Here is a 22,601-nt window from a genome sequence, read left to right as displayed (position 1 = left end):
TTCTGTGTGATGCCTTTCCTCCATCTCTTTTGCTGGATCATCATCTTATATCAAGTCCCTTAATTGTGGCTGCTCTCCAAAATTCTGTTTTAGGCTCTTTTATCTCTCTATATTCTCTGTGTGTGAACTCATCACCTTTTATGGGTTTGACCATCACCTCTTAAGTAAATGACTTCTAGATCTGTACATCCAGCTCTCAAATCTTGCATCACCAACCCTGTATCATCAATCCCCTATAGGACATTTTTTTCTTTCTTTCTTTCTTTCTTTTTTAATAACTTTTTATTGACCAAACCCATGCCAGGGTAATTTTTTACATTATCCCTTGCACTCACTTCTGTTCCGATTTTTCCCCTCCCTCCCTCCACCCCCGCCCCCAGATGGCAAGCAATCCTATACATGTTAAATAGATTACAGTAGATCTTAGATACAATATATGTGTGCAGAACCGAACAGTTCTCTTGTTGCTCAGGGAGAATTGGATTCAGAAAGTATAAATAACCTGGGAAGAAGAACAAAAATGCAAGCAGTTTACAATCATTTCCCAGTGTAATTTCTTTGGGTGTAGCTGCTTCTGTCCATCCTTGATCAATTGAAACTGAGCTAGATCTTCTCTTTGTGGAAGAAATCCACTTCTGTCAAAATACATCCTCATACAGTATCGTTGTTGAAGTATATAATGATCTCCTGGTTCTGCTCATTTCACTTAGCATCAGTTCATGTAAGTCTCTCCAAGCCTCTCTGTATTCATCCTGCTGGTCATTTCTTACAGAACAATAATATTCCATAACATTCATATACCACGATTTATTCAGCCATTCTCCAATTGATGGACATCCATTCATTTTCCAGCTTCTGGCCACTACAAACAGAGCTGCCACAAACATTTTTGCGCATGTGGGTCCCTTTCCCTTCTTTAGTATCCCTTTGGGGTATAAGCCCAGTAATAACACTGCTGGATCAAAGAATATGCACAATTTGATAATTTTTTGAGCATAGCTCCAAATTGCTCTCCAGAATGGTTGGATGTGTTCACAATTCCACCAACAATGTATTAGTGTCGCTGTTTTCCCACATCTCCTCCAACATTCCGCGTTATTTTTGCCTGTCATTCTAGCCAATCTGACAGGTGTGTAGTGATATCTCAGAATTGTCTTAATTTGCATTTCTCTGATCAATAGTGGTTTGGAACACTCTTTCCTATAGGACATTTCAAAATGGATGTCCTGAAGATATCTTAGATGCAAGTCCTAAATTAAACTCATATTTTTTCCTTAAACTCATCTTCTCTTCCTGGGGCTGTTAAGTGAGTATAGTGGATATGGTGCTGGGTCTGGAGTCAGGATGGACTTTGAATGGGGATTCAGTCACTTACTCTAGCTGTATGACTGGGACAAGTCACTTTACCCTGTTTGCCTCAGTTTACTCATCTGTCAAATGGAGAAGGAAATGGTAAACCTTTCTAATCTCTTTGCTCCCCTCCCCCCAAAAACCCTAAATGAAGCTATGAAGAAATGGAAAGGACTGAATAACATCCTTCCTTCCAAACTTTCCTATTGCCACTGAAAGCATCACCATCTTTACAATCTTCTCAGTATTAGCCTTGACCCTTCACTAGCTCTCGTCCTACACAATCATTTGCCAAATCTTGCTGCCTATCTTCACATTTCTTGCATGTGACTCTTCATTCTTAGAGTGTCCCACTTTATTTCAGACTCTTGCCACTTTTCATCTAGATTCCCACTTAATTACTAATTATGGATTGATAATTATTACTCTTAATTGATCTCCCTGTCTCTTATCTCTTCTGTCCATCTCCTATGCTGCTGCGAAAGTAACTTTCCTTAAACAAAGAGCCTATCCCACAACTTTCCTACTCCACCAATTCCAGTGGGTTTTCTATTGCTCCCAGAATAAAATACACACTTTTTTGTTTACCTTTGAAAATCTTACACAGCCTGACTACCTACCACTTGTCTTTCCAACCTCATTAGATGTTATTCCCCTTCCTACATTCTATATTTCTACCTGGTTCTGTTTCTCACACATTATTCCTTTTCATATTTTTTGCATTGGCTACCCCTATAACTGGAATCACTGCCTCCTCACTCGATCTCATAGACTACCTCTCTTCCATCATAAGAGAGATGAAGAATTGTTCTCTGCATAAAGTCTTTCCCAATTGCCCACGGCTGTTAATGCCCTTCTTCCCAAGTTACCTTGTATTTAACTACTTTGTCTATACTTTTATTTCCTTTATATTGATGTTATAATGATAATAATTTTTGTTGTTGTTTAGTCATTTTGGGGAGCTTTTATTTGGGGATTTTCTTGGCAAAGATACCGGAGTGCTATTTCACTTACTAGATAATAAAAGAATACAGCATACATGCTAATTTTAACTGTTGTTCATCGTGTCCAACCCTTTATTGCTCCATTTGGAATTTTCTTGGCAAAGATATTTCCTTCCCCTGTTTTTTTTTTTTTTTTTTTTTACACAGATGAGGAAACTGAGGTAAGCTGGGTTAAGTATTTGTCCAGGGTCACGAAGCTAGTAAGTTTCTGAGGCTGAATTTGAACTCAGGTCCTCTTGACTCCAGGTCTGGAGCTCTATCCACTGGGTCACTTTATAGCACCATGGAAAATATTTTTGTTGTTTGGTTGTATCCAGCCTTTCATGACCTTATGTGAATTTTTCTCGGCAAAGATGCTGGAGCGATTTGCCATTTTCTTCTCCAGACCATTTTACAGATGAGGAAACTGAGACAAACAGGGTGAAGTGACCTTCCCAGTTCTCACTGAGCCGCTAAGTATTTGAGGGCAGATTTAAACTCAGGAAGATGAGTTCCCCTAACTCCAGGTCCTGCACTCTGAGCAATGTGGCGCCACTTAGTGGTCTTCACAAGATATCACAGATGTTCTATCTTACAAGAGCAGGTTGTGTGGGTGCAAGGCAAGGAGAGTGACTGGGAAGTGACAAAGAATAAACTAAAAGAGCATCAATAAAATCTAAAAAGAGAGAAAGCGTTCTGGGGCCAGAGGGCTGGTTCTGGGTCCTGGCTCTGATGCTTCCTAGCTGTGTGGCTCTTGGTGAGTCCCTGAATGTCTCCCATTAAGATGGAGAGCACACCGCCTGCGCTGGTTGCTTTGCAGGGTATTGTGAGTCGCCTGGTGAATCTGAAAGCCCCGCAGAGAGAACCTCCATCGCTACCGTGGTGATTTTGTTGTCACAGGGGCAGAGGGTCAGCCCCATCGCCACTGAGCGAGGCAGACGGAGGCAGTCTGGAAACCCCGTTCCATGGAAAAGCCTGAGACCATCTCTGCCTTTCTCTTCTCCCTTCTTTCTCTCTCACATGTGTATGTATAGTCAGATCAAGTCAGGGCTAGGCCCTGGAGGTTCATTCAGTAGCTCCCATGTGCTAAATACTGGGGAGATGATCACACAGTGGGTAAGCAGAGAATTTGAACTCCGACCTTCCCAACTCTAGATCTGGTACTATATCCACTATGTCATCTAGTTACCCAAACAATAATAATAATAAAAATAAAATAACTAATATTTAAGGGACACCACACTGGAATAAGAGATCAGAATTACCAAGGGTAACTTAAGCAAAGATCTTTATTCTCTTTGCAACCCCTCAGACACCTTCGTTGGCAGAATATCAAAAATAATGGATTGGCCAGAGGTTAAAAGCCACATCAGATATTATTTAAGAAAGGAACCTCTTTTTCTAAAACTCCTTACCCATGCCTTTAGAATCTCTCTCAATTTCCCTCTTTCTATCTCTCCTGTCAGTTTATCTCAGACTTTCTATCAGTTTCCTCTTTTAGTTTCTCTCTCTTTGATTTTATTTCTGTCTCTGTCTGTCTGTCTGTCTCTCATTCTCTTTCTCTTTCTCTCTCTTCATAATGGCTAATATTTATATAGCATCTACAATTTACCAGGCACTGTGCTAAAAAATAACTTTACAAATATCTCATTTGATCACAATCCTAGAAAGTAGGCATTATTATCCCCATTTTACAGACGAGGAAACTGAGGCAAGTCAAAGTCAAGTGGTTGGCCCAGGGTCACACGCTGGTGTATCTGAGGCCAGATTTAAACTCCAGCCTTCATCTATTATCTTATGAGCTGAGTGATCGGAAAAAGACTTCGAATGATCAGGGAGAGGGAAACGATGAATGAGTTTGGAATATAGGACTGCTGAGCATCCTGAAATAACTATAGGGCTGAGCAAGCACTAGTGAAGGAGGATCCTCAAAATATTTTACCATGGGGAGCCCGGTGGAAATAGTGCTTGACTTCAAGTAAAATAAAACAAAACAAAACAAAACAAAACAAAAAACTGGTTTTGAGCTTGGAACTGCCGTGTACTAAATCTGTAGCACTATTGAGTTCCAGTGTCTCTATCTGCAAAATAGGGATAATAATCCCGTTGTGTCTAAGGACCCTCCTCTGTGCGGGTCTAGGACTGGGATAGACAAGGAGACCCCAGTCCAGTCCCGCTGGGCTTTATCCCTCCGCGACTCCAGGGCCCTTCTCCGGTCTCTGCGCCCGGGGAATCTTTCACACGGGCTCCGTCCCCACACCGTCCCCTAAAACGCCTCTGCGCCATCTCACAGGAGACTGCGCTCTCACTGCTGGCTTTTATTGTGGAATTAGAGGGATACCCCAGGCCAGGGGTCTTCCGTCAAGGGGAAGGGGGGGAAGGCCGAGTCTACGGCCAGTTGCAGCACTCGCAGCTGGGATCAAAGACCAGGCCGGCCTGGCAGTGCTGCTCGTACGTGTGGCCGTGCAGACAGTGCCAGAAAGCGTTCCGGTTGTTGGCCACGGGGTAGAGCCCGTTCGCTTTGCCGGCGCAGAAGCCGCTGCCCCCGGAGCCTCCGCTGCCCCCGGAGCCTCCGCTGCCCCCGGAGCCTCCGCTGCCCCCGGAGCCTCCGCTGCCCCCGGAGCCTCCGCTGCCGCCGCTGCTGGGAGCCGAGGTGATGGGGGCGATGGGTTGGGCCGGGGCGGTGCAGCCTGGAACGCAAGGCGAGAATCACTGCGGACTGTGCGGAAAGGGCGCGGATAACCGAGATTCTGTGACCTTAGGGGAGCTCGTAACCCTTATCCTCGTTGAGCCAAATCTTCCTGGTCTATAAATAATTGCTCTGTCTACCTAAAAATGGTGGGAAGGATTGTCGTGTGACTATATAATGCACCATTATAACGGCTGAAGGCGATAGAACATATAAAAATAAAGATAGCATGCTTTAGTTATATATATATATGTATATATATATACATATATATATATATATAACACTAAAGCATGCTATCTTTATTTTATATTTTATTTTATTTTTATATTTATTATTTATATTTTATTTTTTATTTTATCTTTATATATATATATATATAACTAAAGCATGTTACCTTTATTTTTATTATTTATTTTATAATTTATATATTATATATATATAAATTTATAATTATATATATATATATATATATATATATAGTATAAAAGTATGGGAGCCCATCAACCCTACTCAGATGGTGTAGCTGAAAGGGATATTCACTAACTAGAGAATTTGGTCCCTTGTTTGAATCCCATTCCTGATGCTGTCTTTGTCACAGAATTTATTTCTACCTCTATAAAACAAAGGCACCTCTGAGATCCTTTCCAACTCTTGAGCCATTTACTACAGAAATAAGATTATTTAGGGTGTCTGTTATGAATAATGATAGCATGTATGTTACAGATAATTATGAATAATATTTGTAAAATAGAAACAATAGTGTTTGTATTACTTGCCTCATACAACTCATGGGAAACGGGGATTAAGAGCTGGTAGGGACCAGAAAGGTCATCTACTAAGTCAAGGAGACTCCTAAGGTTCAGAACTTAAGTGACTTGCCCAGTGTTGCACAGAAAAGTGGTAGATTCTAGATTTGAACCCGGTTTCTGTGATAGTAACTTCTTGCCATCTCACCATCTTGTTATAAAAAGAGTGTTTTGTAAAGCTTTAGATTTTGGGCCAGTCATGTCTATACCAAATAGGATCATACACTTAACTGCTTCAGACGCTTCCTAGCTATATGAGCCTGGTCAAGTTACTTAACTCTGCCTGCCTCAGTTTCCTCATCTGTCAAATGAGCTGGAGAAGGAAAAAGCCAACCATTCTAGTATTTTTGCCAAGAAAAGCCCAACATAGGATCACAGAGAGTCAGACAAGACAAATAATAAAAGTAGCCCCTCATTTTGCAGAGAAGGTGTTGGAATCTTTACAAACTGCTAAGTCATTAGAGTTGATAGAGACAATAATTATCTAATTTAGCATGGTTCAGTATGATTAACCTGATCCTACGAGGAGATGTTATGGGCTGGAACTTGAATCAAGGTACTAAGTACAACTGATAGACAATAATGCTTGTGTTCACACCTCCCTTGAAGTTCTTAGGGCCAGAGAGCACTCTGGGAGATAACCCAGAATCCCATTCTCTCAGAGGAGGAGTTAACCTTTGGGAGATATATATATAGAGAGGAAGCTCTTAGAGCTTCAAGAGAGTTTATTGGGAGCATTCCCAGGGGTCAGAGAGGAGCACTCTGGGAGGAAGCCCACAAACCCTCTCTCCAAGATAAGAGAGATTCATTGCATCTTCCACCTTGGTGTTGGCTGGAGGCTGAAGAAAGCAGAGGCAGAAGCCAAGGACAAAGCTGCAAGAGCTCTTGGAACCAAGCAGAGAGATAGGCCTCTAAGAATCTAGCTATTCAGGCCCAAGGAAAGAGACAAGACTTGGAAGGAGAAAATAAACGTTTGCATTTTATCAGCTGGCTGCGATTTTGGGTGATTATTTACTTGTAATTGAAACTAAAGCTGCCTCCAGAAAACCTCCCTGAGAAACCCTCTCCCCCAGAGAGAACCATCTTATATTTTAAAGAAGAAACTCAGGCCCAGTGGAATTAAATGATTTGCTTAATGTGTGGAAAGGTGAAGAACTTACAGATTAAGCACATATTGATCAGAGACTATTAGCTAAAGTTGATCAAGCCTATAGGCCCTAGTCACATGATTTCAGATAAGGCCTGGACTGCATTCCATTGTCCAAAGAAGGGATTGCAGCAGAAGAAGCTGTATATCACCTTGTCTCCTGCATTCCACTGACCAAATAGGGGAATAAAAGTTTATGTGACCAATCACAACATATAGAGGGTGGGATTTTGGAGGTTCTTTGTCTGAAATGTATAAAAGCTATAAACATTTTCAAAGGAGTGGCTCTCTCCTGCTGTGAATTTGGCTCACAGACCGGTATGGGATCTGCTTCTCGAGATTCTAATAAATAATTCTGCTTTCTATGAGTGATCTCTGAGTAGTCAATTTGGGTAGGTCTTTTTGTCCCAAACATTAAGATCAAGCAGGTAATTAAATGCCAGAGGTGGGATTTGAATCCAAGGTCTTTGACTGTGGGCCAATATTCTTTCTCTTTGGGTCTCAGTTTTTTTCATCTGTAACATGAAGGGTTTGAATTAGGTGATGTTATAGACCCTTTCCAGCTCTAAGTCTGTGACCCTCTAAATCCAAGCCATGATGGTCCAGCATTCTGCCTTAAAACTGTCCAAAGTCAGTGTATCTGCCCATTTTTTCTCACCTACTCCACTAATTTCCACTGTAAGTTGTGCTCTTGACATTATAATGTCAGGATATGAGTGTCTAGTTTTCAGAAGGATGGGGACAGATATTTAGTAGCTGATTAATTGAATTCTCTTTCATGTGTTGTAGGCTGTGGGACATAGATAAGGAGTACTTTGGGACCATGAGTACATCTGCAGCTCCCACTCACTTGCACTCTCCAGACCCAGAGCATTCTTCAGGGTGTTAATCAGGGGGTATTTTCCTTGGTTGCAGAAAGTCCCAGTGAAGTCATCCAGGTCAATGGCCCAGACCATGGCTCCTCCAAAGTTATTCTTCTTCAGCCACTCAGCCTGTGAAAGTAGGATGGATGTTTGCTCCAGGCCCAAACTTGGGTTCTCCCGAGACTTTGGGCTACAAATAGGGATGAACTGACTAGGGAGCCTGGAGAAATACTTTACCTTGATTTGGAAGCTCTTGGGGTTGTCATAACCAACCCACTCATTTCCTTTGTAAGCATAGGGCACGTCCTCAGAAGCCTCCCATACCTCAGTAGCACCCTCCTTCAGGAAGGGGCAGATCTGAGAAATGAGAATAATAAGGTGGAGAGGTTGAGAAAAGTTTTCAAGAAAGGAGATGAGTGAAAATGACTTCTAAGGAGAGCATGTAATTCTATCTGTGGATACTTACACTGAGATTCTAATTCCTTACAAATCTTGAATCACTTATTTTCAGTAATATAAAAATATTGGAAGACATAGAGAAAGGGATTAGTTTAAGTTAGAAGTTCTAAACCTGGCATATATCAGAGGGGGTCCATGAATTTGGGGTGGGAAAAAATTACATTTTAATATTCATTAACCTCAACACTTCCTTTTATTACTTAAACCTCCTGGAAGAAGAGGCCCATAGCCATCACTAGTTGGCCAATGGATGTTTATAGCATAAAAAGGTTAAAAACTCTTGGTCCAGACAGGTGATTTTTCAAGACCCCTTCCAAATGTAATATTCTCTGATTCTACAATAACAACTAGGATGTAAGCATGGCCTGGCAGTTTTTAAAACTCTATAGATTTATAAAGATCCCATGATGAATGTTTGCTCTCCCACAGTCTCTAGATGAGAACTTGATATTTCTCTGTGTCTTGGGTGAGGATCCAAATAAAATCAGATCTTTCTGTTCTTCCAGATGCCCTTTTAAGGTACAAAAGAACAACAGGAGGCAATTCTGGTACCATGGAAAGAGAATTAGCACTGGAGAAAGAAAAGTCAAGTTCAAATCTAGCCTCTGTTACTTTCTGTGTGAGTTGAAGAATTCACATGATTCCTAGTTTCCTTATCTCTAAAATGAAGAGGTCTGGATGAACTCTGAAGTCTCTTCTAGCTCAAGATCAAGATCTATTTTCTGCTTTGCGTCATGGGAAATTTGGATAGAATAAGAAGGTTAAGTATCTGGGAATATGCAAAACCTTTACATTAATAATAGATTTTCCCTTTTCATACAATTTCTAGACACTTACCTCATAGTAAGCCCAGAAGCCAGATTGCCTGGTGTAGGGCCCAGCAGGACCAGGGCCAGAAGTAGGGGCACCAATGCCATTTTCAGAAGGATTGCTCAAGATGAAGGTGTGTCCATAAGATGGGAATCCAACAATGAGTTTCTCAGCGGGGGCGCCATTGTTTTTCCAATAGTTCATGGCGTAATCCTGCAATGCAAGCACATTTAACCTTGACCCATCTTTCTAGGTCCAGTTCAAACACTTCTTTCTTGAAGTATTCCCTGGTTACTTCCAGTTAATAACTATTAGGATATAAGTTTTGGCCTGGCAGTTTTTAGGATCCAATAGATTTACAAAATTTCCATGATGAATGCTTGCTCTCTTATAATTTCCAGATGAGAACTTCAAACATTCTCTGTGGCCACAGTAACGGTCTGATATGATCAAGAGCAGTTTGTACTTCTCTTAAGCATATCAAGTCATATTTTTATAATAGCTAATTTTATTTAGTTATGCTTAATTGACTTTAACCAATTATAGTTAATTGTGTTGTAATGAATAAAGAAATGTCTTTTATATAAGCTCTCAGAATACGTCCTCAAAGAGATTTTTAAAATTTTACTTTTCTGTCTTCCTCAGCATTCAACATAATACCTCATATATAAGTAGATGTTTAACAAGTGATTGATGAATAAATGAATGGATGAATAAACACATTCCATCCAGGAGGCAGATTCATAATTATTAGTTTTCTACCTGGCACAATCAAATTATCAAAGTAGATATGTAAAATGCTTTGAAGATAAACATGTAAGTAGTAACAGTAGTATTATTATTTGAAATTTTATTTGTAGAGCACTTAATCCAGCACCTGGAACATTGTGGACATTGTATAAATTCTTATTCTCTTCTCTTTCCCTAGTTCAGAGGAAGGAGGCATTTATTGAGCACCTATGTGCCAGGCATTGAGCTAAGAGCTTTACAAATATCATCTCATTATACTTTAACATGTTTAATATATATGAGACTGCCTGCCATCTAGGGGAGGAGGTGGAGAGAAGGAAGGGAAAATTTGGAACAGAAGTGTTTGCAAGGGTCAATATTGAAAAATTATCTAAGCATATGTTCTGTCAATAAAAAGCTATAATAAAAACAAAAAAAAACCCAAATATCATCTCATTTGATTCTTATAATCCCCATTTCCCAGTAGAGAAAATTGAGGCAAACTGAGGTTGTGACTCGCCTAGGATCTCACACTGTTCTAGGCTGGATTTCATCTCTGGTCCAGTGTCCAGTGCTTTACCTACTGGGTCACCTAGCTGCCTCCAGGATGAGGAGGACTCATGGTGCTGGTCATGGTAGTAGTAACTTTGACATTGCATAGTTAATTACTAATGAATTGATCTGTTTTCCCATTCCTTGGGTATGTATTAGAAATGATCAGTTGATTAAATTGATCAGGAAGCTGGACTCACAATGCATTTTTGCCCTGAATTGGTCATCTTCTTCACCTCCAACCCTCCAGTCTTTGCAGGAGTCACTCACCACATTGAGGTAAGCATTGCTGCCAGTATCACTGGGGTTTTTGTACAGGGGGCTGTTCTCTCCAGTGTAACCCTCCCAGGAGCCGTGGAGGTCGTAGGTCATGACATGGATGAAGTCCAGATACCTGGTGTGGAGAACAGAATTAACGATGATTTCGGGTGTTTGTTTATTTCCTGTACCCCTGCCTGGAACAGACTCCCATCGAATTCAGTTCTGTTAAGTAAGTGCTATCACTATGTACTGGGGAAATCAGTTGAACTCTGAAGGAAGAAAACAGTTTCAACAGATAAGAGATATAAAGGCATTCCAGGTACTGAGGTAGGACTGTGCACATGCATGGAAACAGGAAAGTAGGGAGTAGCTGGTTGGTTATATAGTTTGGCTAGAATGCAGGGTGGATAAAGAGAAATAGTGTGAAATTAGCCTAGAAAAGTAAGTTGGACCCAGTTTCTGGAGGGCTTTACACCCACAGACATAGAGGTTTTTTTTTTAAATTAATTTTTAAGGAATGCCATGACAATATTGTAATTGATTTTTTCTTTTTTAAAAAATATTTTATTTCCCCAAATTATATGTAAAAACATTTTTTAATATTGGTTTTTAAAAATGTTAATTTCCAAATTCTTTCCTCCTTTTTCCTCCTTTCCTCTTCCTCGGACAGTAAGCAATTTGATATAGATTATACATATGCAATCATGCAAAACATATTTCCATATTATTCATGTTATGAAAGAAGACCCAGAAAAAATGATGATAAAATAAAGCTGTCATTCACGATTAATTAACACTTCATTACTTTCTAACTATTAGGAATCCAGATATATTGAGTCTTCCTCTTTTCAGTTCTTCAACAGACAAATAAATATTGGAAGAGGGAGTAGTGGGGGGCCATCTGTCGGGCTTGAGGAAGGAGTGTTCCATTCATGGATCTTAACTTTTTTGGCCCCTAGTAAATCAAGGGATCCCTTCAAGCTGCCAGAGCTGTGATATGGTCAGAATATAGAAGGTGCTCTGTGAATTCTATCATGATTGGAAGACAAGGAATGGTCAGAGAGATAAAAAGATGTATGCAGGTATTTCGTTGTTTCTCTTTTGCTTTTCTCTACCCTTTGGCAGCTGTATTAGAGAGCATGAAAGCTCAGAAGTGAGAATGGCCAGGGGATTCAGGAGCAACTACTCTGTTCCCTCTGGGAGGTTGGGTAGTTTCTAACAAGCAGACCAACATTCTGTAGTTTTTACAAGAATGTGTGTCTGTGTCTTTAGAGATATGGCTAGTAATTATATTTTCAATTTGTAAGTTATTTTGTGTTTGAAAATCTATATTAAAGTAAGAATTTTGCTAAAATCTCATGTGCTTGCAAGTCCTTATGAAATACCATTCTCTCTCTCTCTCTCTAGAGAAGATAACATTGCTTACTAACTAGTGTTCAACTAAGTAATTTTTTTTGGAATTAGAGGTTTATTTTTGGGAAAAGTTCCAAGGCTTGCTCATCAGAAAAGGGAACCAGCTGCACTCTCCATTCTCTTCCAAGAGTATTATTTATAACAAGTTATTGAGCAGAAGAATGACATATAGATATGATGTGAGAAAGAAATGTAATGAATGAATTGGAGGCAGAGAGATCTTTTAGGAGGCTATTATCGTAGTCTAGAAAAGTGATGTATATATGGAAAGTCTAAAAAAGTGGTAAGAAAGACATGAATTAAATGAGTAGAAAGATGAGAAAGTTTGATGAGATTAAGTGGGAAGTGATTAGATATAAGCGACAAGGAAGGGAGAGAGAAATCAGAGGTGACTCCCAAGCTTTGTGGAGTTGAGTGACTTGGAAGGTAGTGATATTATAGGTAGAGAGAAGGAAGTTGGAAAGATATGCAAGTGTGGGGGAAAAGATTATGTGTTTAGTCTTAGTGTTGAAGGAATATCCAGATGGTGGTTTGACAGGAAGGACAAAATATCAAAGGAAATAGTGAAGTTGAATAGAAAATTGTAGGATTATGTGTTCAAAGGTAATAATTCAATATAAATGTTAGGGTTGGATAAATTGGAGAATTATATGTTCAGAGATAATAATTCAACCTTGGGGATTGGATGAGATGGGAAAAAAGGAAGAAAAAAAGAGTCATGGACTGATATCCTTAGAGAGCATGTTTATTTAAGGGGTAGGAAGATGAGGGTAAACTAGCAAATAAACCAGAGAAGGTGAAGAGGTAGCAAGAGTAGTAGGAGAGTGAAAAGAACAAAGCAGGGGGAAAGAATAGGAAGGAGGGAGTAGTCAGCATCAGCAAATACTTAAGAAATACTGAAAATCAAAAAGCATCTATTAAAGAGCTTCTCCATGCTAAGCACAGTACTAGGTATGGGGTAGGGCAAGAGAGGACATTAAGGATTATAAAAAGTCTATTAGAGTTAGCAATCAAGAGGTTATTGTTCATTTTGAAGACAAATTTCACTGGAGTAACAGAAGCAAGGAGTTGTGGAATACGTAGGAGATTGGAAACCTTTCCTGAAGCCTTCTGAGGGGTAAGATGGACCTGACAATTGGCTGTCCCAACACAAGTGACAGCTGACCCCAGAGGGACTCTTGGGGGAAACGCCACGGTACTCACTGAGAGAGCTGGGGGATGTCGTAGCCAGACTCGATGTTGGAGATGCCGGCGGCCACGGCAGCAGTGACCATCAGCCTGGGCTTGTTGATCTGCTTGGCTTCCTGCTCAAAGGCTTCACGCATTTCCTGTGGGTGAGCAGGAGAGAGCAAGTGGAGAGCAGCACCCCCCCCCCCAAATGAGCTTCTCTCTGGATTCAAACGGTTCATCTCTAACATCAGCAATTCATTTCAGTTCATAGGAGCATGGGGAAAGGGATGTCTCCTTGGTTCCTAGCATATAGCAATCACTTCATAAATACTGGTTGCTTGATTGGTTGCAAGGGACCACAGAGATGGTCAAGCATTTATGAAATCTCAGGCACCAAGAATAAAAAAATAGTCCCTGACTTCAAGAAGCTTACTTTCTATTGTGGGGAGGGAAGGGTGATAATGGAGGGAAGAATCTGCAAAGGGAGAGGGGGAAAGTTATATTTTGATTGTGATCAGATAAAAGCATTGGTAAGTAATGGCAAGATCAAGGGTGTAATGACCTTTCCTTGTGGCTGAGCTGAGATGAAAGAGTAGTTCATGGGAAATGAGCAATTTGAAGAATTGGGATGTTGGATATTTGGGGGAGTTGAAGAATATATATTGAAGTCCTCTAGAATGAGGACCAAAGTTGGGGAGCAGAGAAAGATTGTGAGCCAGGCATTTAATTCATTGAGAAAAAGGAAGTGTCCTGTAAGTTGGCAGCCAACAGATAAATATAGATTGAATGACCCTCAAAGGAGAAAAGATTCCTGGAGGCTGGTGGTGGAGAAGGAACCTAGAAGTGGCCATGGGATTGGAATGGGGGAAGGATTAAGGGGCAGCCGGTGCTGGAAAGGCCACCAGAGAGACTGTCAAATCCAGCTAGAGCTGGGGCTCAATGTGAGTCAGATGATGGAGGAAGGAGACAGGGAAATCACAGTAAGAGGTGTCCAGCTCACCTTGACCAGCACAGTGAAGAGGTTTTTGTCTTGAGGAGGACTGCCACGAGACCCAGGGTACTCCCAGTCAAAGTCCAGCCCATCAAACTCATACTGGCGCAGAAATTTGATGACGGATTTGATGAAGGTCTGGCGGTTCTCAGGAGTGGAAACCATGGTAGTGAATCTGAAGGAGATGGAAAATAGATGGAGTAAGGAAACCCACATGCAGATTGCACCCCTAGATGTATTTCTCTTTACCTTTCTGAGTGACCTGTAAAGCTCTGTTAATAAGACATCTCACATTGTGTCCATTTCTAGCTCACACTTTGAAACCAGAGAGCATAGTCCTTTCTTTGATCCTCTCTTTTTATCATTTTAAATCACTCTTTATATCTAGTCTCTGATCTCTCTGGGTTCATTGTTGAACAATCTATGGTTGAATAGATTATTCACAATTTGCTTCAAAACTCTTAAATGCATCCAAGCCCTCACCAGTTTTCCCATCTCTTTTCTCCTACCCTTATTTTAACTCTATTTACTCATACAAAGCCCCTTTATATATTCTACTCTCCCCCTACTCCTTCTTTCTGATGTATTTAATGTTAATAACTCTACCCTGTTCTCATTCATCATTCTCTACTATTATTCAGTTTCAGAATTTCTTTAGCTTCCCCAATTAATTAGAGATAAAATGGTAGCTTTTCAAATATTAAGCCTCTATAATTATGTTGTCATTCACTCCCCTATCCAATGCACCGACTCTACTAGGTAAATACAATTACAACAAATCCTCAGTATTCATGCAGTGGAATCATAACCATATCCTTAGAAATCTGAGTCCCACAATTGGAAATTGTTTTATCTAAATCCCCCTTGCTTAAAAAAAAATCTCTTCTAGAAGTGATCATTCATCCTCCATGAAATACCTCTAGTGACAGGGCCTCATTACCTTTTGGGACAACCCATTTTTTGCTCTGCTTTTTAAGGCAGTTTTTCTTTCTATTAGGTCAAAAAATCTACCTTTCTGCAACTTCTACCCATTATTCTTTCTTCTGACATTGAAAACCAAGTGGAATAAATGTACTCCCTTCACACAATAACCCCTAAAAGATGGTCAACGTGGCTCCCCTAAGTAGCTAATTGTCCAGGATCAATTTCTTTAATAGATCATTGTATGTCATGGTGTTCAATCCCCTTTTTTATCCTGCTTTTGAGTATGCTCCATCCTGAAATGGGATCACCTAGAGCTAAATGCAGTGTCCCAGCTTCGGCCTAAGCCATGAATAGCTCTTTCACGTTTCAGTAGTTATAGAATGTCAGATCTGGAAGAGATCTTAGAGATCAAAGTATCCAACATGCTCATTTTTCAGAAGAAACTTGAGGTTTAGAAAGGGTGAGTGTTTCCAGGTTATATTCTGGTTAGTGTCTGAGCTGAGCACAGGACCCAGGGTCCCACATCCTAAGTCAGTGAAAATCTCCTAGAGTGAAGCTCAAGGAAGAACGTCCTTGGTTCAGATGGTTCCTGTTCTATTCACTTTATTAATGTTTATGTTTTATTTTTTTTTTTTTGTATCTCAGTTATGGCATCAGTCTGACCCTGGAAGATCCCCTGTGGCAGGAAAGCTGGCCTGCCCTCTATGCAAAGCACCTCAGTGCTTAAAAAGCAGCTCTTTTACGTCCTTTTGCTGTCATTCTGACCCTAGACTTACGGGGCAGTTCCGAAGTTCCAGCCTCCGATGGCCAGGAGAGTCTTCAGTTCACTGTTCCTGTGGAGACAACAAAGAGGGGATGTTAGAACCTCCTTATACTTTCTCAGAGGGAGAGACGGGGAACGGGGCGGTCCCTGCAATAGAGCTGAGGGGCCAGAGGCCTTGGGGGGGGGGGGGTTCTCCTCCATGCATTCTGCCTTCCTTGTGGAACGATCAGTGAGTGTCCTTTTGGGACCAAGTCTGCAGGGCCTTATTCTTGAAAACAGAAGGTCCTGTCGGTGACTTGGGCTTATCTTCCATGTGCCTAATTTTCAAACATCAAGGGAAGGCGGCAGCTTCTGCTCCATGGGAGCCAGTTACACATCCCAGGCAGGAGTAGGGGAGCAGCGGGGTGGGAGCTCAGACCGAGGCTCCCCACTCCGGGGCCCAGCCAGCGGCCCCCGCCTTACTGGTTTTTCAGACCGTTGAAGGATTTGTAGAGGGTGACGTCGTTCCACTCGATTGTGGTGATCTCATTGTTTCTCATCCCCGCAAATGCGTAGATCAGGTGAGTGCAGAGGCAGGGGTCGATGTTCTCGGGCTTGAAGCGCCCCAGGCCCGGCCGGTACTGGGCCCAGTTGGTGAAGTAGCATGTCAGGTGGTAAGCAGAGCCTGAGGCAGCAAGGAGCAGAGGTCACGGGGAGGGACAGCGATGGAGCCTGCTAGTCCATCATTCACTCATTCATTCACTCACTCATTCATTCATTCACTTACTCATTCATTCATTCACTCACTCACTCACTTATTCATTCACTCATTCATTCATTCATCAAGTATTTATTAAATATCTCCTATGTGCTAGACACTGACAATGCAACTCAGGAACCTTACGTTCTACTGGGGAAAACAATATACACACAGATAAATATAAGCATATATATATATATAATACATATAAAAATATACTAGATATAAAGTAATTTTGGGGGTGGAGGAGGGCACTAATAAATGGGGTAAGACAGTAGAGGGTTAGTTTTCTATCTTACAGGAGATGGCACTTAAGTGGAGTTTATAATAATAATAGTAATAGTAATAATTAGCATTTATAAAACACCTTAAGGTGTGTAAAGCATGTTTTATATACATTATTTCATTTGACTCTCACAACAACCCTGTGAGGTTGATCCAGTTTTGATCCCTATTTGCAGATGGGAAAAGTGAGTTAAAGGGACTTCTCCAGGATCATACAGTTGGGAAGTGTCTCAGGTAGATATTTAACTCAGTCATTTCTGACTCAAAAGCTGAAGGTTCAGTGGGATTAAGGGCAGTTCTTCTCAATATTCTGGTAGAGGGTAGTGATTTAGGGGAGAATCCCAAGCGACATTTTATCCATAAATCACTTCTACCTGACAGTGGGGTTTGATGGTAGAATGATTATTCTGAATTAGGTTAGTTCCAGCTACTGAACTAAGTTGGCCTTCTCTGAGCTCATTGCCTGTCTAATGTAGAGATTATCTGCATTTAATAATAGTATTAATAATAGTAATATCTGCATTTAATTTAATAATAATACTAGTGCATAGAATTCTGGCCTCAGACACTTCCTAATTGTGTGACCCTGGGCAAGTCACTTAACGCTGTTTGCCTCAGTTTTCTCAATCTGTAAAATGAGCTGGAGAAGGAAATGGCAAAGCTCCAGGAGCCCTAAATAGTGCAAAAGTAAGAGGGGCCACAAAGAGTTGGATACAACTGAAACGGTAGAACAACAACAATAATAGTTACCGATTAAAAAACTGCTTATTTGGTACCATGCATTTTATAAATATCCCATTTGCGGCTTACAATTACCCTGGGAGACAGGTGACATTATTATAGCATCTATTTTATAATGGAATAAACTGAGACAGACTTTGTGACTTGCTCAGGATCACACAGATGATAAATGTCCGAAACAGGACTTGAGCTGCACCGTGTCCACTAGCTGCCCTTTGTATGTGTGAGAACTGGCCGGGTCTATGAGGATCTTATAAAAACAAGTATGAGTGTAGAGTAGGGAGTGGGGAGATGGGGGCCTGTAACTTACCCAGCTGAGCTAGCAGCACAAGGGCCAGACCTAGAGAAAAAGAAAAAATAAATCAATACATTTTTATTAAGTACCTAACACAGACCAGACACTCGACTAGGTCCTGAGGATATAATAGAAGTGAAAATAGAAATAGTCTCTGTTATCCAGGAACTCATATTCTATCAATCAGAAAATGATCTGTTTGGTTCCAATAGTTTTCAAAGCTCCTCTCTTGTGATTATTTAGGATCCAATTTTTCTCAATCATAGTGTTTAAATGAGTTTTCAGGGAAGCTCAGAATATTATGTGCTAAAGTCAAGGTGGTGAGCTCCCACTTAAATAGACATTCCCAATTTGTAGACTGCTCTTCCACAGAATCACAGAATTCCAAACCTCAGAGGAAGGAAACTCAGAGAGTGTCAGACAGTCTACACAGGAATTCTCCTTTTAAGATTCCTGACAAATGGTCATCCAGCTTCTACTGGGAGTCTCCCAGGGACGGAAAGCCTACTACTGCATCTGGATGGATCAGTGGATAGGGTTGGACTGGAGATAAAGAAAGCTTGAGTTCAAATTCTGCTTCAGAGATATATGAACTCTGTGACTCTAGGCTAGTCACTTGTTCTCTTATACTCATCTATAAAATGGATAATGGCTAAGCAAGTTGTAGTTTATAATTGTGGTAGAATATTATTGCACTAGAAGAAATGAGCAGTTTGCTTTCATTAGAATCTGAAAAGACGTATGTGAACTGATGCAAAGTTAAATGAACAGAACCAGGAGAATATTGCTTACAGTCAGCAATATTGTACTATGATCAACTGTGAATGACCTAGCTATTCTTTTTTTGTTGTTGTTCCCTGAGGCAATCAGGGTTAAGTGACTTGCCCAGGGTCACTCAGCCAGGAAGTATTAAGTGTCTGGAAGCAGATTTGAACTCAGGTCTTCCTGACTTTAGGGCTGGTGCTCTATCCACTGCAACACCTAGCTGCCCAACTTAGCTATTCTTAACAATACATGATCCAAGATAAAGTAACAGGATCAAAGAAGATAATATATATTATATTATACATTAAAGTTTTTTATATATATATACATATATGTTTATATATATATATAAAACTTTTAAAAACTCTAAAGCACTATATAAATGCTTTGTTGTTACTTTTCTAAGGCAGCCCTTTCCACTTTTGGACAATGCTAAATGTAAAGAAGACTTTTTTTTTTAGATTGAGCCAAAATCTACCTTTCTGACATTTCCACCCATGACTCCTTGTTGTGTGCTCTGACACCAACTAGAATAAGTTAAACCCCCTTGTACAAAACATTTACACAGCTGAAGACTGGTCTCATGTCTCATTCCTTGGGCAGATTATAGCGGAGATATCTCCCATAAGCTTCTGGATTCTAAGCCTTCCTTATGAAACTTAAGATCCTCCCTTCCCATGAGACTTACTCTTTAGGAGCCTAGAGGTCAGACTAGGGGCCAGACAAGGAAAGAGCCTTTGTTCAGGACATTGTCCAGGGTTCCCAGAACACACAGAAACTTTCTCTGCAGAACCCTGCCTTCCCTCTACCCATCATTTATCTTGGTCCAATCATTCGGCTGATTGACATCAGATCGAGGAAAATGTGCTGAGGGGAATTTTTAAGTGATTACTGAACAGTGCAAGTTCCATGGAGCATGTAACCAAATGGGTTAGAATAGAATGTCAAAGAGAAATCAAATAAAATAAAAGGGGTATATACGTGTATGTGTGTGTATGGACACATTTGACTTCTCTCTATCCTGCTCTCACCTCCATAAAGAGATGAATAACTTTACCATCCTGGACCCCTCATTACTCAGCCTTTTATTTTTCAGCTTTCCTTTTCTTCTCCTGGCTGTTGTAATTGATTTGGTAAATAAAATTAAGAGAAATCAAGAAGTAGTACCAGGGGTGGTCACTGGAAAAATAGGAAAAGCCTAACGGGAGGTAAAAGGGAGGTGGCAGGTGGGGCCATATCACCATCAAAAGTAAAGAGAGGAGGGGTCTTCCAACCAGGACAGGAGTCAGTCCCAGGAGCAGGACATTTCAGGATCTTAGGTGTCTTTGAATTTATTTGAACACGACAAGCATTTATTAACCACATATATATATATATATATATATATATATATATATATATATATATAACCAGATATATATTTATATATATATATATATATATTTATTAACTATATATATAAAACTCCCCCAGGTCATTCATTTTTGTCTCTGTCTCATTGCCTAACCCAGCGTTTGCCACAACGTAGGTGCTTAAGAAACACTTACTGGTGGATTGGAGGCAGGACGCCTGTCTAGACAGTGGAGCCGCAGACAAAAATTGCAACATATTAGTTCTTAAGCTTCTTGCATCATGAACCCCTTTGGAAGTCGGGTGATATTCATGGTCCCTTTCACCAAATAATTTATAATTATTCATAATTCATAAAATTACAAAAAAATTATATTGAAACATGGTTGTAATGAGAAAGTGTAACAATAGTACACATGTATATATATGGATATATGTCAATTATCAGTTAATATTAAAACCAATTGATCATATTGAAATAGTTATGACACATATATAACTTAACAATATATATTAATTATCAATATATTGAAATATTATAAGACATATAATACATATACATATATAAATTAACAATGATATTGAGATCAATAAATTATATTGTAATAGTTTTATGTCTGACCTAAAACATGATATGTAAGTTTATATGTGTATGCATGTGTATATATACACATATATCACAAGTTTATGGATTGTAGGTTTATGGATTCTAAGCCCTTACGTTTTACAGATGAAGAAACTGAGGTCCAGGGCAGGTTGTGAAAGTATCCAAGATGGAATGGAAGAAACTAAAGGTTAAAATAAATAGGAATGGAGCAACCTGGACTCAGATACAAGAAAACTTGAGTTCAGATCCCACTATGAAAGATTACTAGGTGTCTGACTCTTGGGCAAGTCACTTAACCAAACTGTCCTTCAGTTTCCTCATTTGTAAAAATAAAATATTGGACTTAATAGTTTTTTTTTAGTTCTAAATCTCTGAACTTATTATCATACATAATGATTCTTTGCAAAGGACCTAGAAATAAAAGAGAAAGAAGAAAGTCTTCAGGGATTGACTTTCTCCTTAGAGCATTGACTCACCAGTGAGGAGGATGGACTTTGCCATGGCTGCTGTCTGTACTGATCTAGCAGGGGTTGGTCTCCAACTTTTATACCCCCTGACCCAAGTCTTATCAGGAGGGTTCTAAGTGTGGGGAGACAGATAACCCAGAAGTTCATGTGGCTAATCAATAAATCAACAGACCTCCCCTCCACACCTAATAATAAAAGGAATATGATGAAGTGGTCCTTTCAAAGGGCAGTGATGATGGTACCATAGGAGGATCAGCTTAATGGCTCTTTGGGCAATTTCCAGAGCTGATAAGCCTTTACAGAAGGAGGTTAGCTGGGTTTTGGGCTGTGGACATTTCGTGCCTGGAATAAAAGCATATTTGCCTCAGATGGAATCAACCACCACTTTGGAAAGTAGTCAGATTAACAAATAATTAATTTCTGTGTAATTTTTTAGCCTCCATTTATCTGATTTAAGGGTCAAGGGAGTCCTCTCTCCTCTGGAAGCTGATTCCATTAATTTCTAAGCACATGTATTCTTTGGAATAGCTTCAAGTCATAATTTTGTGATAAAGCTGTCTAGAAATCTCTGGTCCTCAAAATGGAGGTCATAAGGGTCCCCAAGTGTTCTACAGTTTCACACAAAATGCACTTTCAATAAATGATGGTTGATAATGATGAAAATAACCCCTTATTTTGTTAATATGTACAATATCATGACATTTCTTTAATGTTTGGTAAGAATTTTAGCCTAACTCTCTCCAACTTGATCTCTTGTTACTTCCCTCTTCTGAGACCATAATTATGGCCGGGAGGCCAGGACTTTGTCTCAAGGCACCAAAACTTAGAGTTTATTGAAAGTGCTTTCTGTGCGAAACTAATAACACTCGAAGACCCTTTAAATAGATAGAAATACCTGATTATATTGAAATACAATTTTATAGATGACATATATAAAACACGTAACACACTTAGCAAAAATAATGAGTTAAACCAGGAAGCGAATAGTTGGTGCTACTTCTTTCCTTCTTCTAAAGCTATATCCCAAGTATGTCCTTTTCAATAACATGATGATCGGTATTGTTTATTGGGTTCCTTGCCCCAAGTCCCTTCTGTCTCAAGGCTTTATTAGCACAGTTGGGTTAGGAGGGGCATGAAGCACTTAATCTATATCTGTGGGGCCAGGATGTAACTGGGAACATACAACATGTCCCAAAATTCCTAGTATAGCTTTAAGTTTAAGACGCCCCTAAGACTTTTGGAACACCCCGTGTCTTTCTTTGAAGAGACAGATTGAGTTTAACAAAGAGTCAACTTTCCAATATGAACTATTATCTCTTTTTTAGGACATGAGCTTCTGACCTGTATTTCTTCTTTTGAAAATAGTTTCCAATTTTCATCTCAATTCCTTGGATTTTATTGCTCTAAAGAAAAGCTGGAATTGGCCCAGTCTGGTTTTG

At 40.0% G+C, this 22,601-nt stretch overlaps 1 protein-coding gene across 1 annotated transcript; it reads right to left on the bottom strand.

The window, feature by feature from the left end:
* Positions 1-4,721: 4,721 nt before the first annotated feature.
* On the bottom strand, positions 4,722-21,196 carry LOC100915257 (acidic mammalian chitinase). The gene is made up of 12 exons (XM_031969045.1): positions 21,172-21,196; positions 17,989-18,018; positions 16,376-16,577; positions 15,927-15,983; positions 14,236-14,401; positions 13,269-13,393; positions 10,662-10,785; positions 9,138-9,323; positions 8,079-8,198; positions 7,829-7,970; positions 4,928-5,023; positions 4,722-4,885 (listed from the first exon to the last, which is right to left on the bottom strand). The coding sequence occupies exons 1-12, from the start codon at positions 21,194-21,196 to the stop codon at positions 4,722-4,724; spliced, it is 1,437 nt and encodes a 478-aa protein (XP_031824905.1).
* Positions 21,197-22,601: the final 1,405 nt, after the last annotated feature.

Source organism: Sarcophilus harrisii, chromosome 4 (assembly GCF_902635505.1).
Source record: "Sarcophilus harrisii chromosome 4, mSarHar1.11, whole genome shotgun sequence".
Lineage (NCBI taxonomy): Eukaryota > Metazoa > Chordata > Mammalia > Dasyuromorphia > Dasyuridae > Sarcophilus > Sarcophilus harrisii.
Note: the sequence above shows the minus strand (reverse complement) of the source record. Positions and strands in the feature narration are given on the sequence as shown.

Bases quoted from the DNA above. Each gene is read 5' to 3' on its own strand.
- LOC100915257 (XM_031969045.1), bottom strand. From the start codon at position 21,196: ATGGCAAAGTCCATCCTCCTCACTG. The intron at 10,786-13,268 runs GTGAGTACCGTG...TCTCCACACCAG, and splicing joins GACATCCCCCAGCTCTCTCA to GTATCTGGACTTCATCCATG. The intron at 9,324-10,661 runs GTGAGTGACTCC...CTTGCATTGCAG, and splicing joins GCAATGCTTACCTCAATGTG to GATTACGCCATGAACTATTG.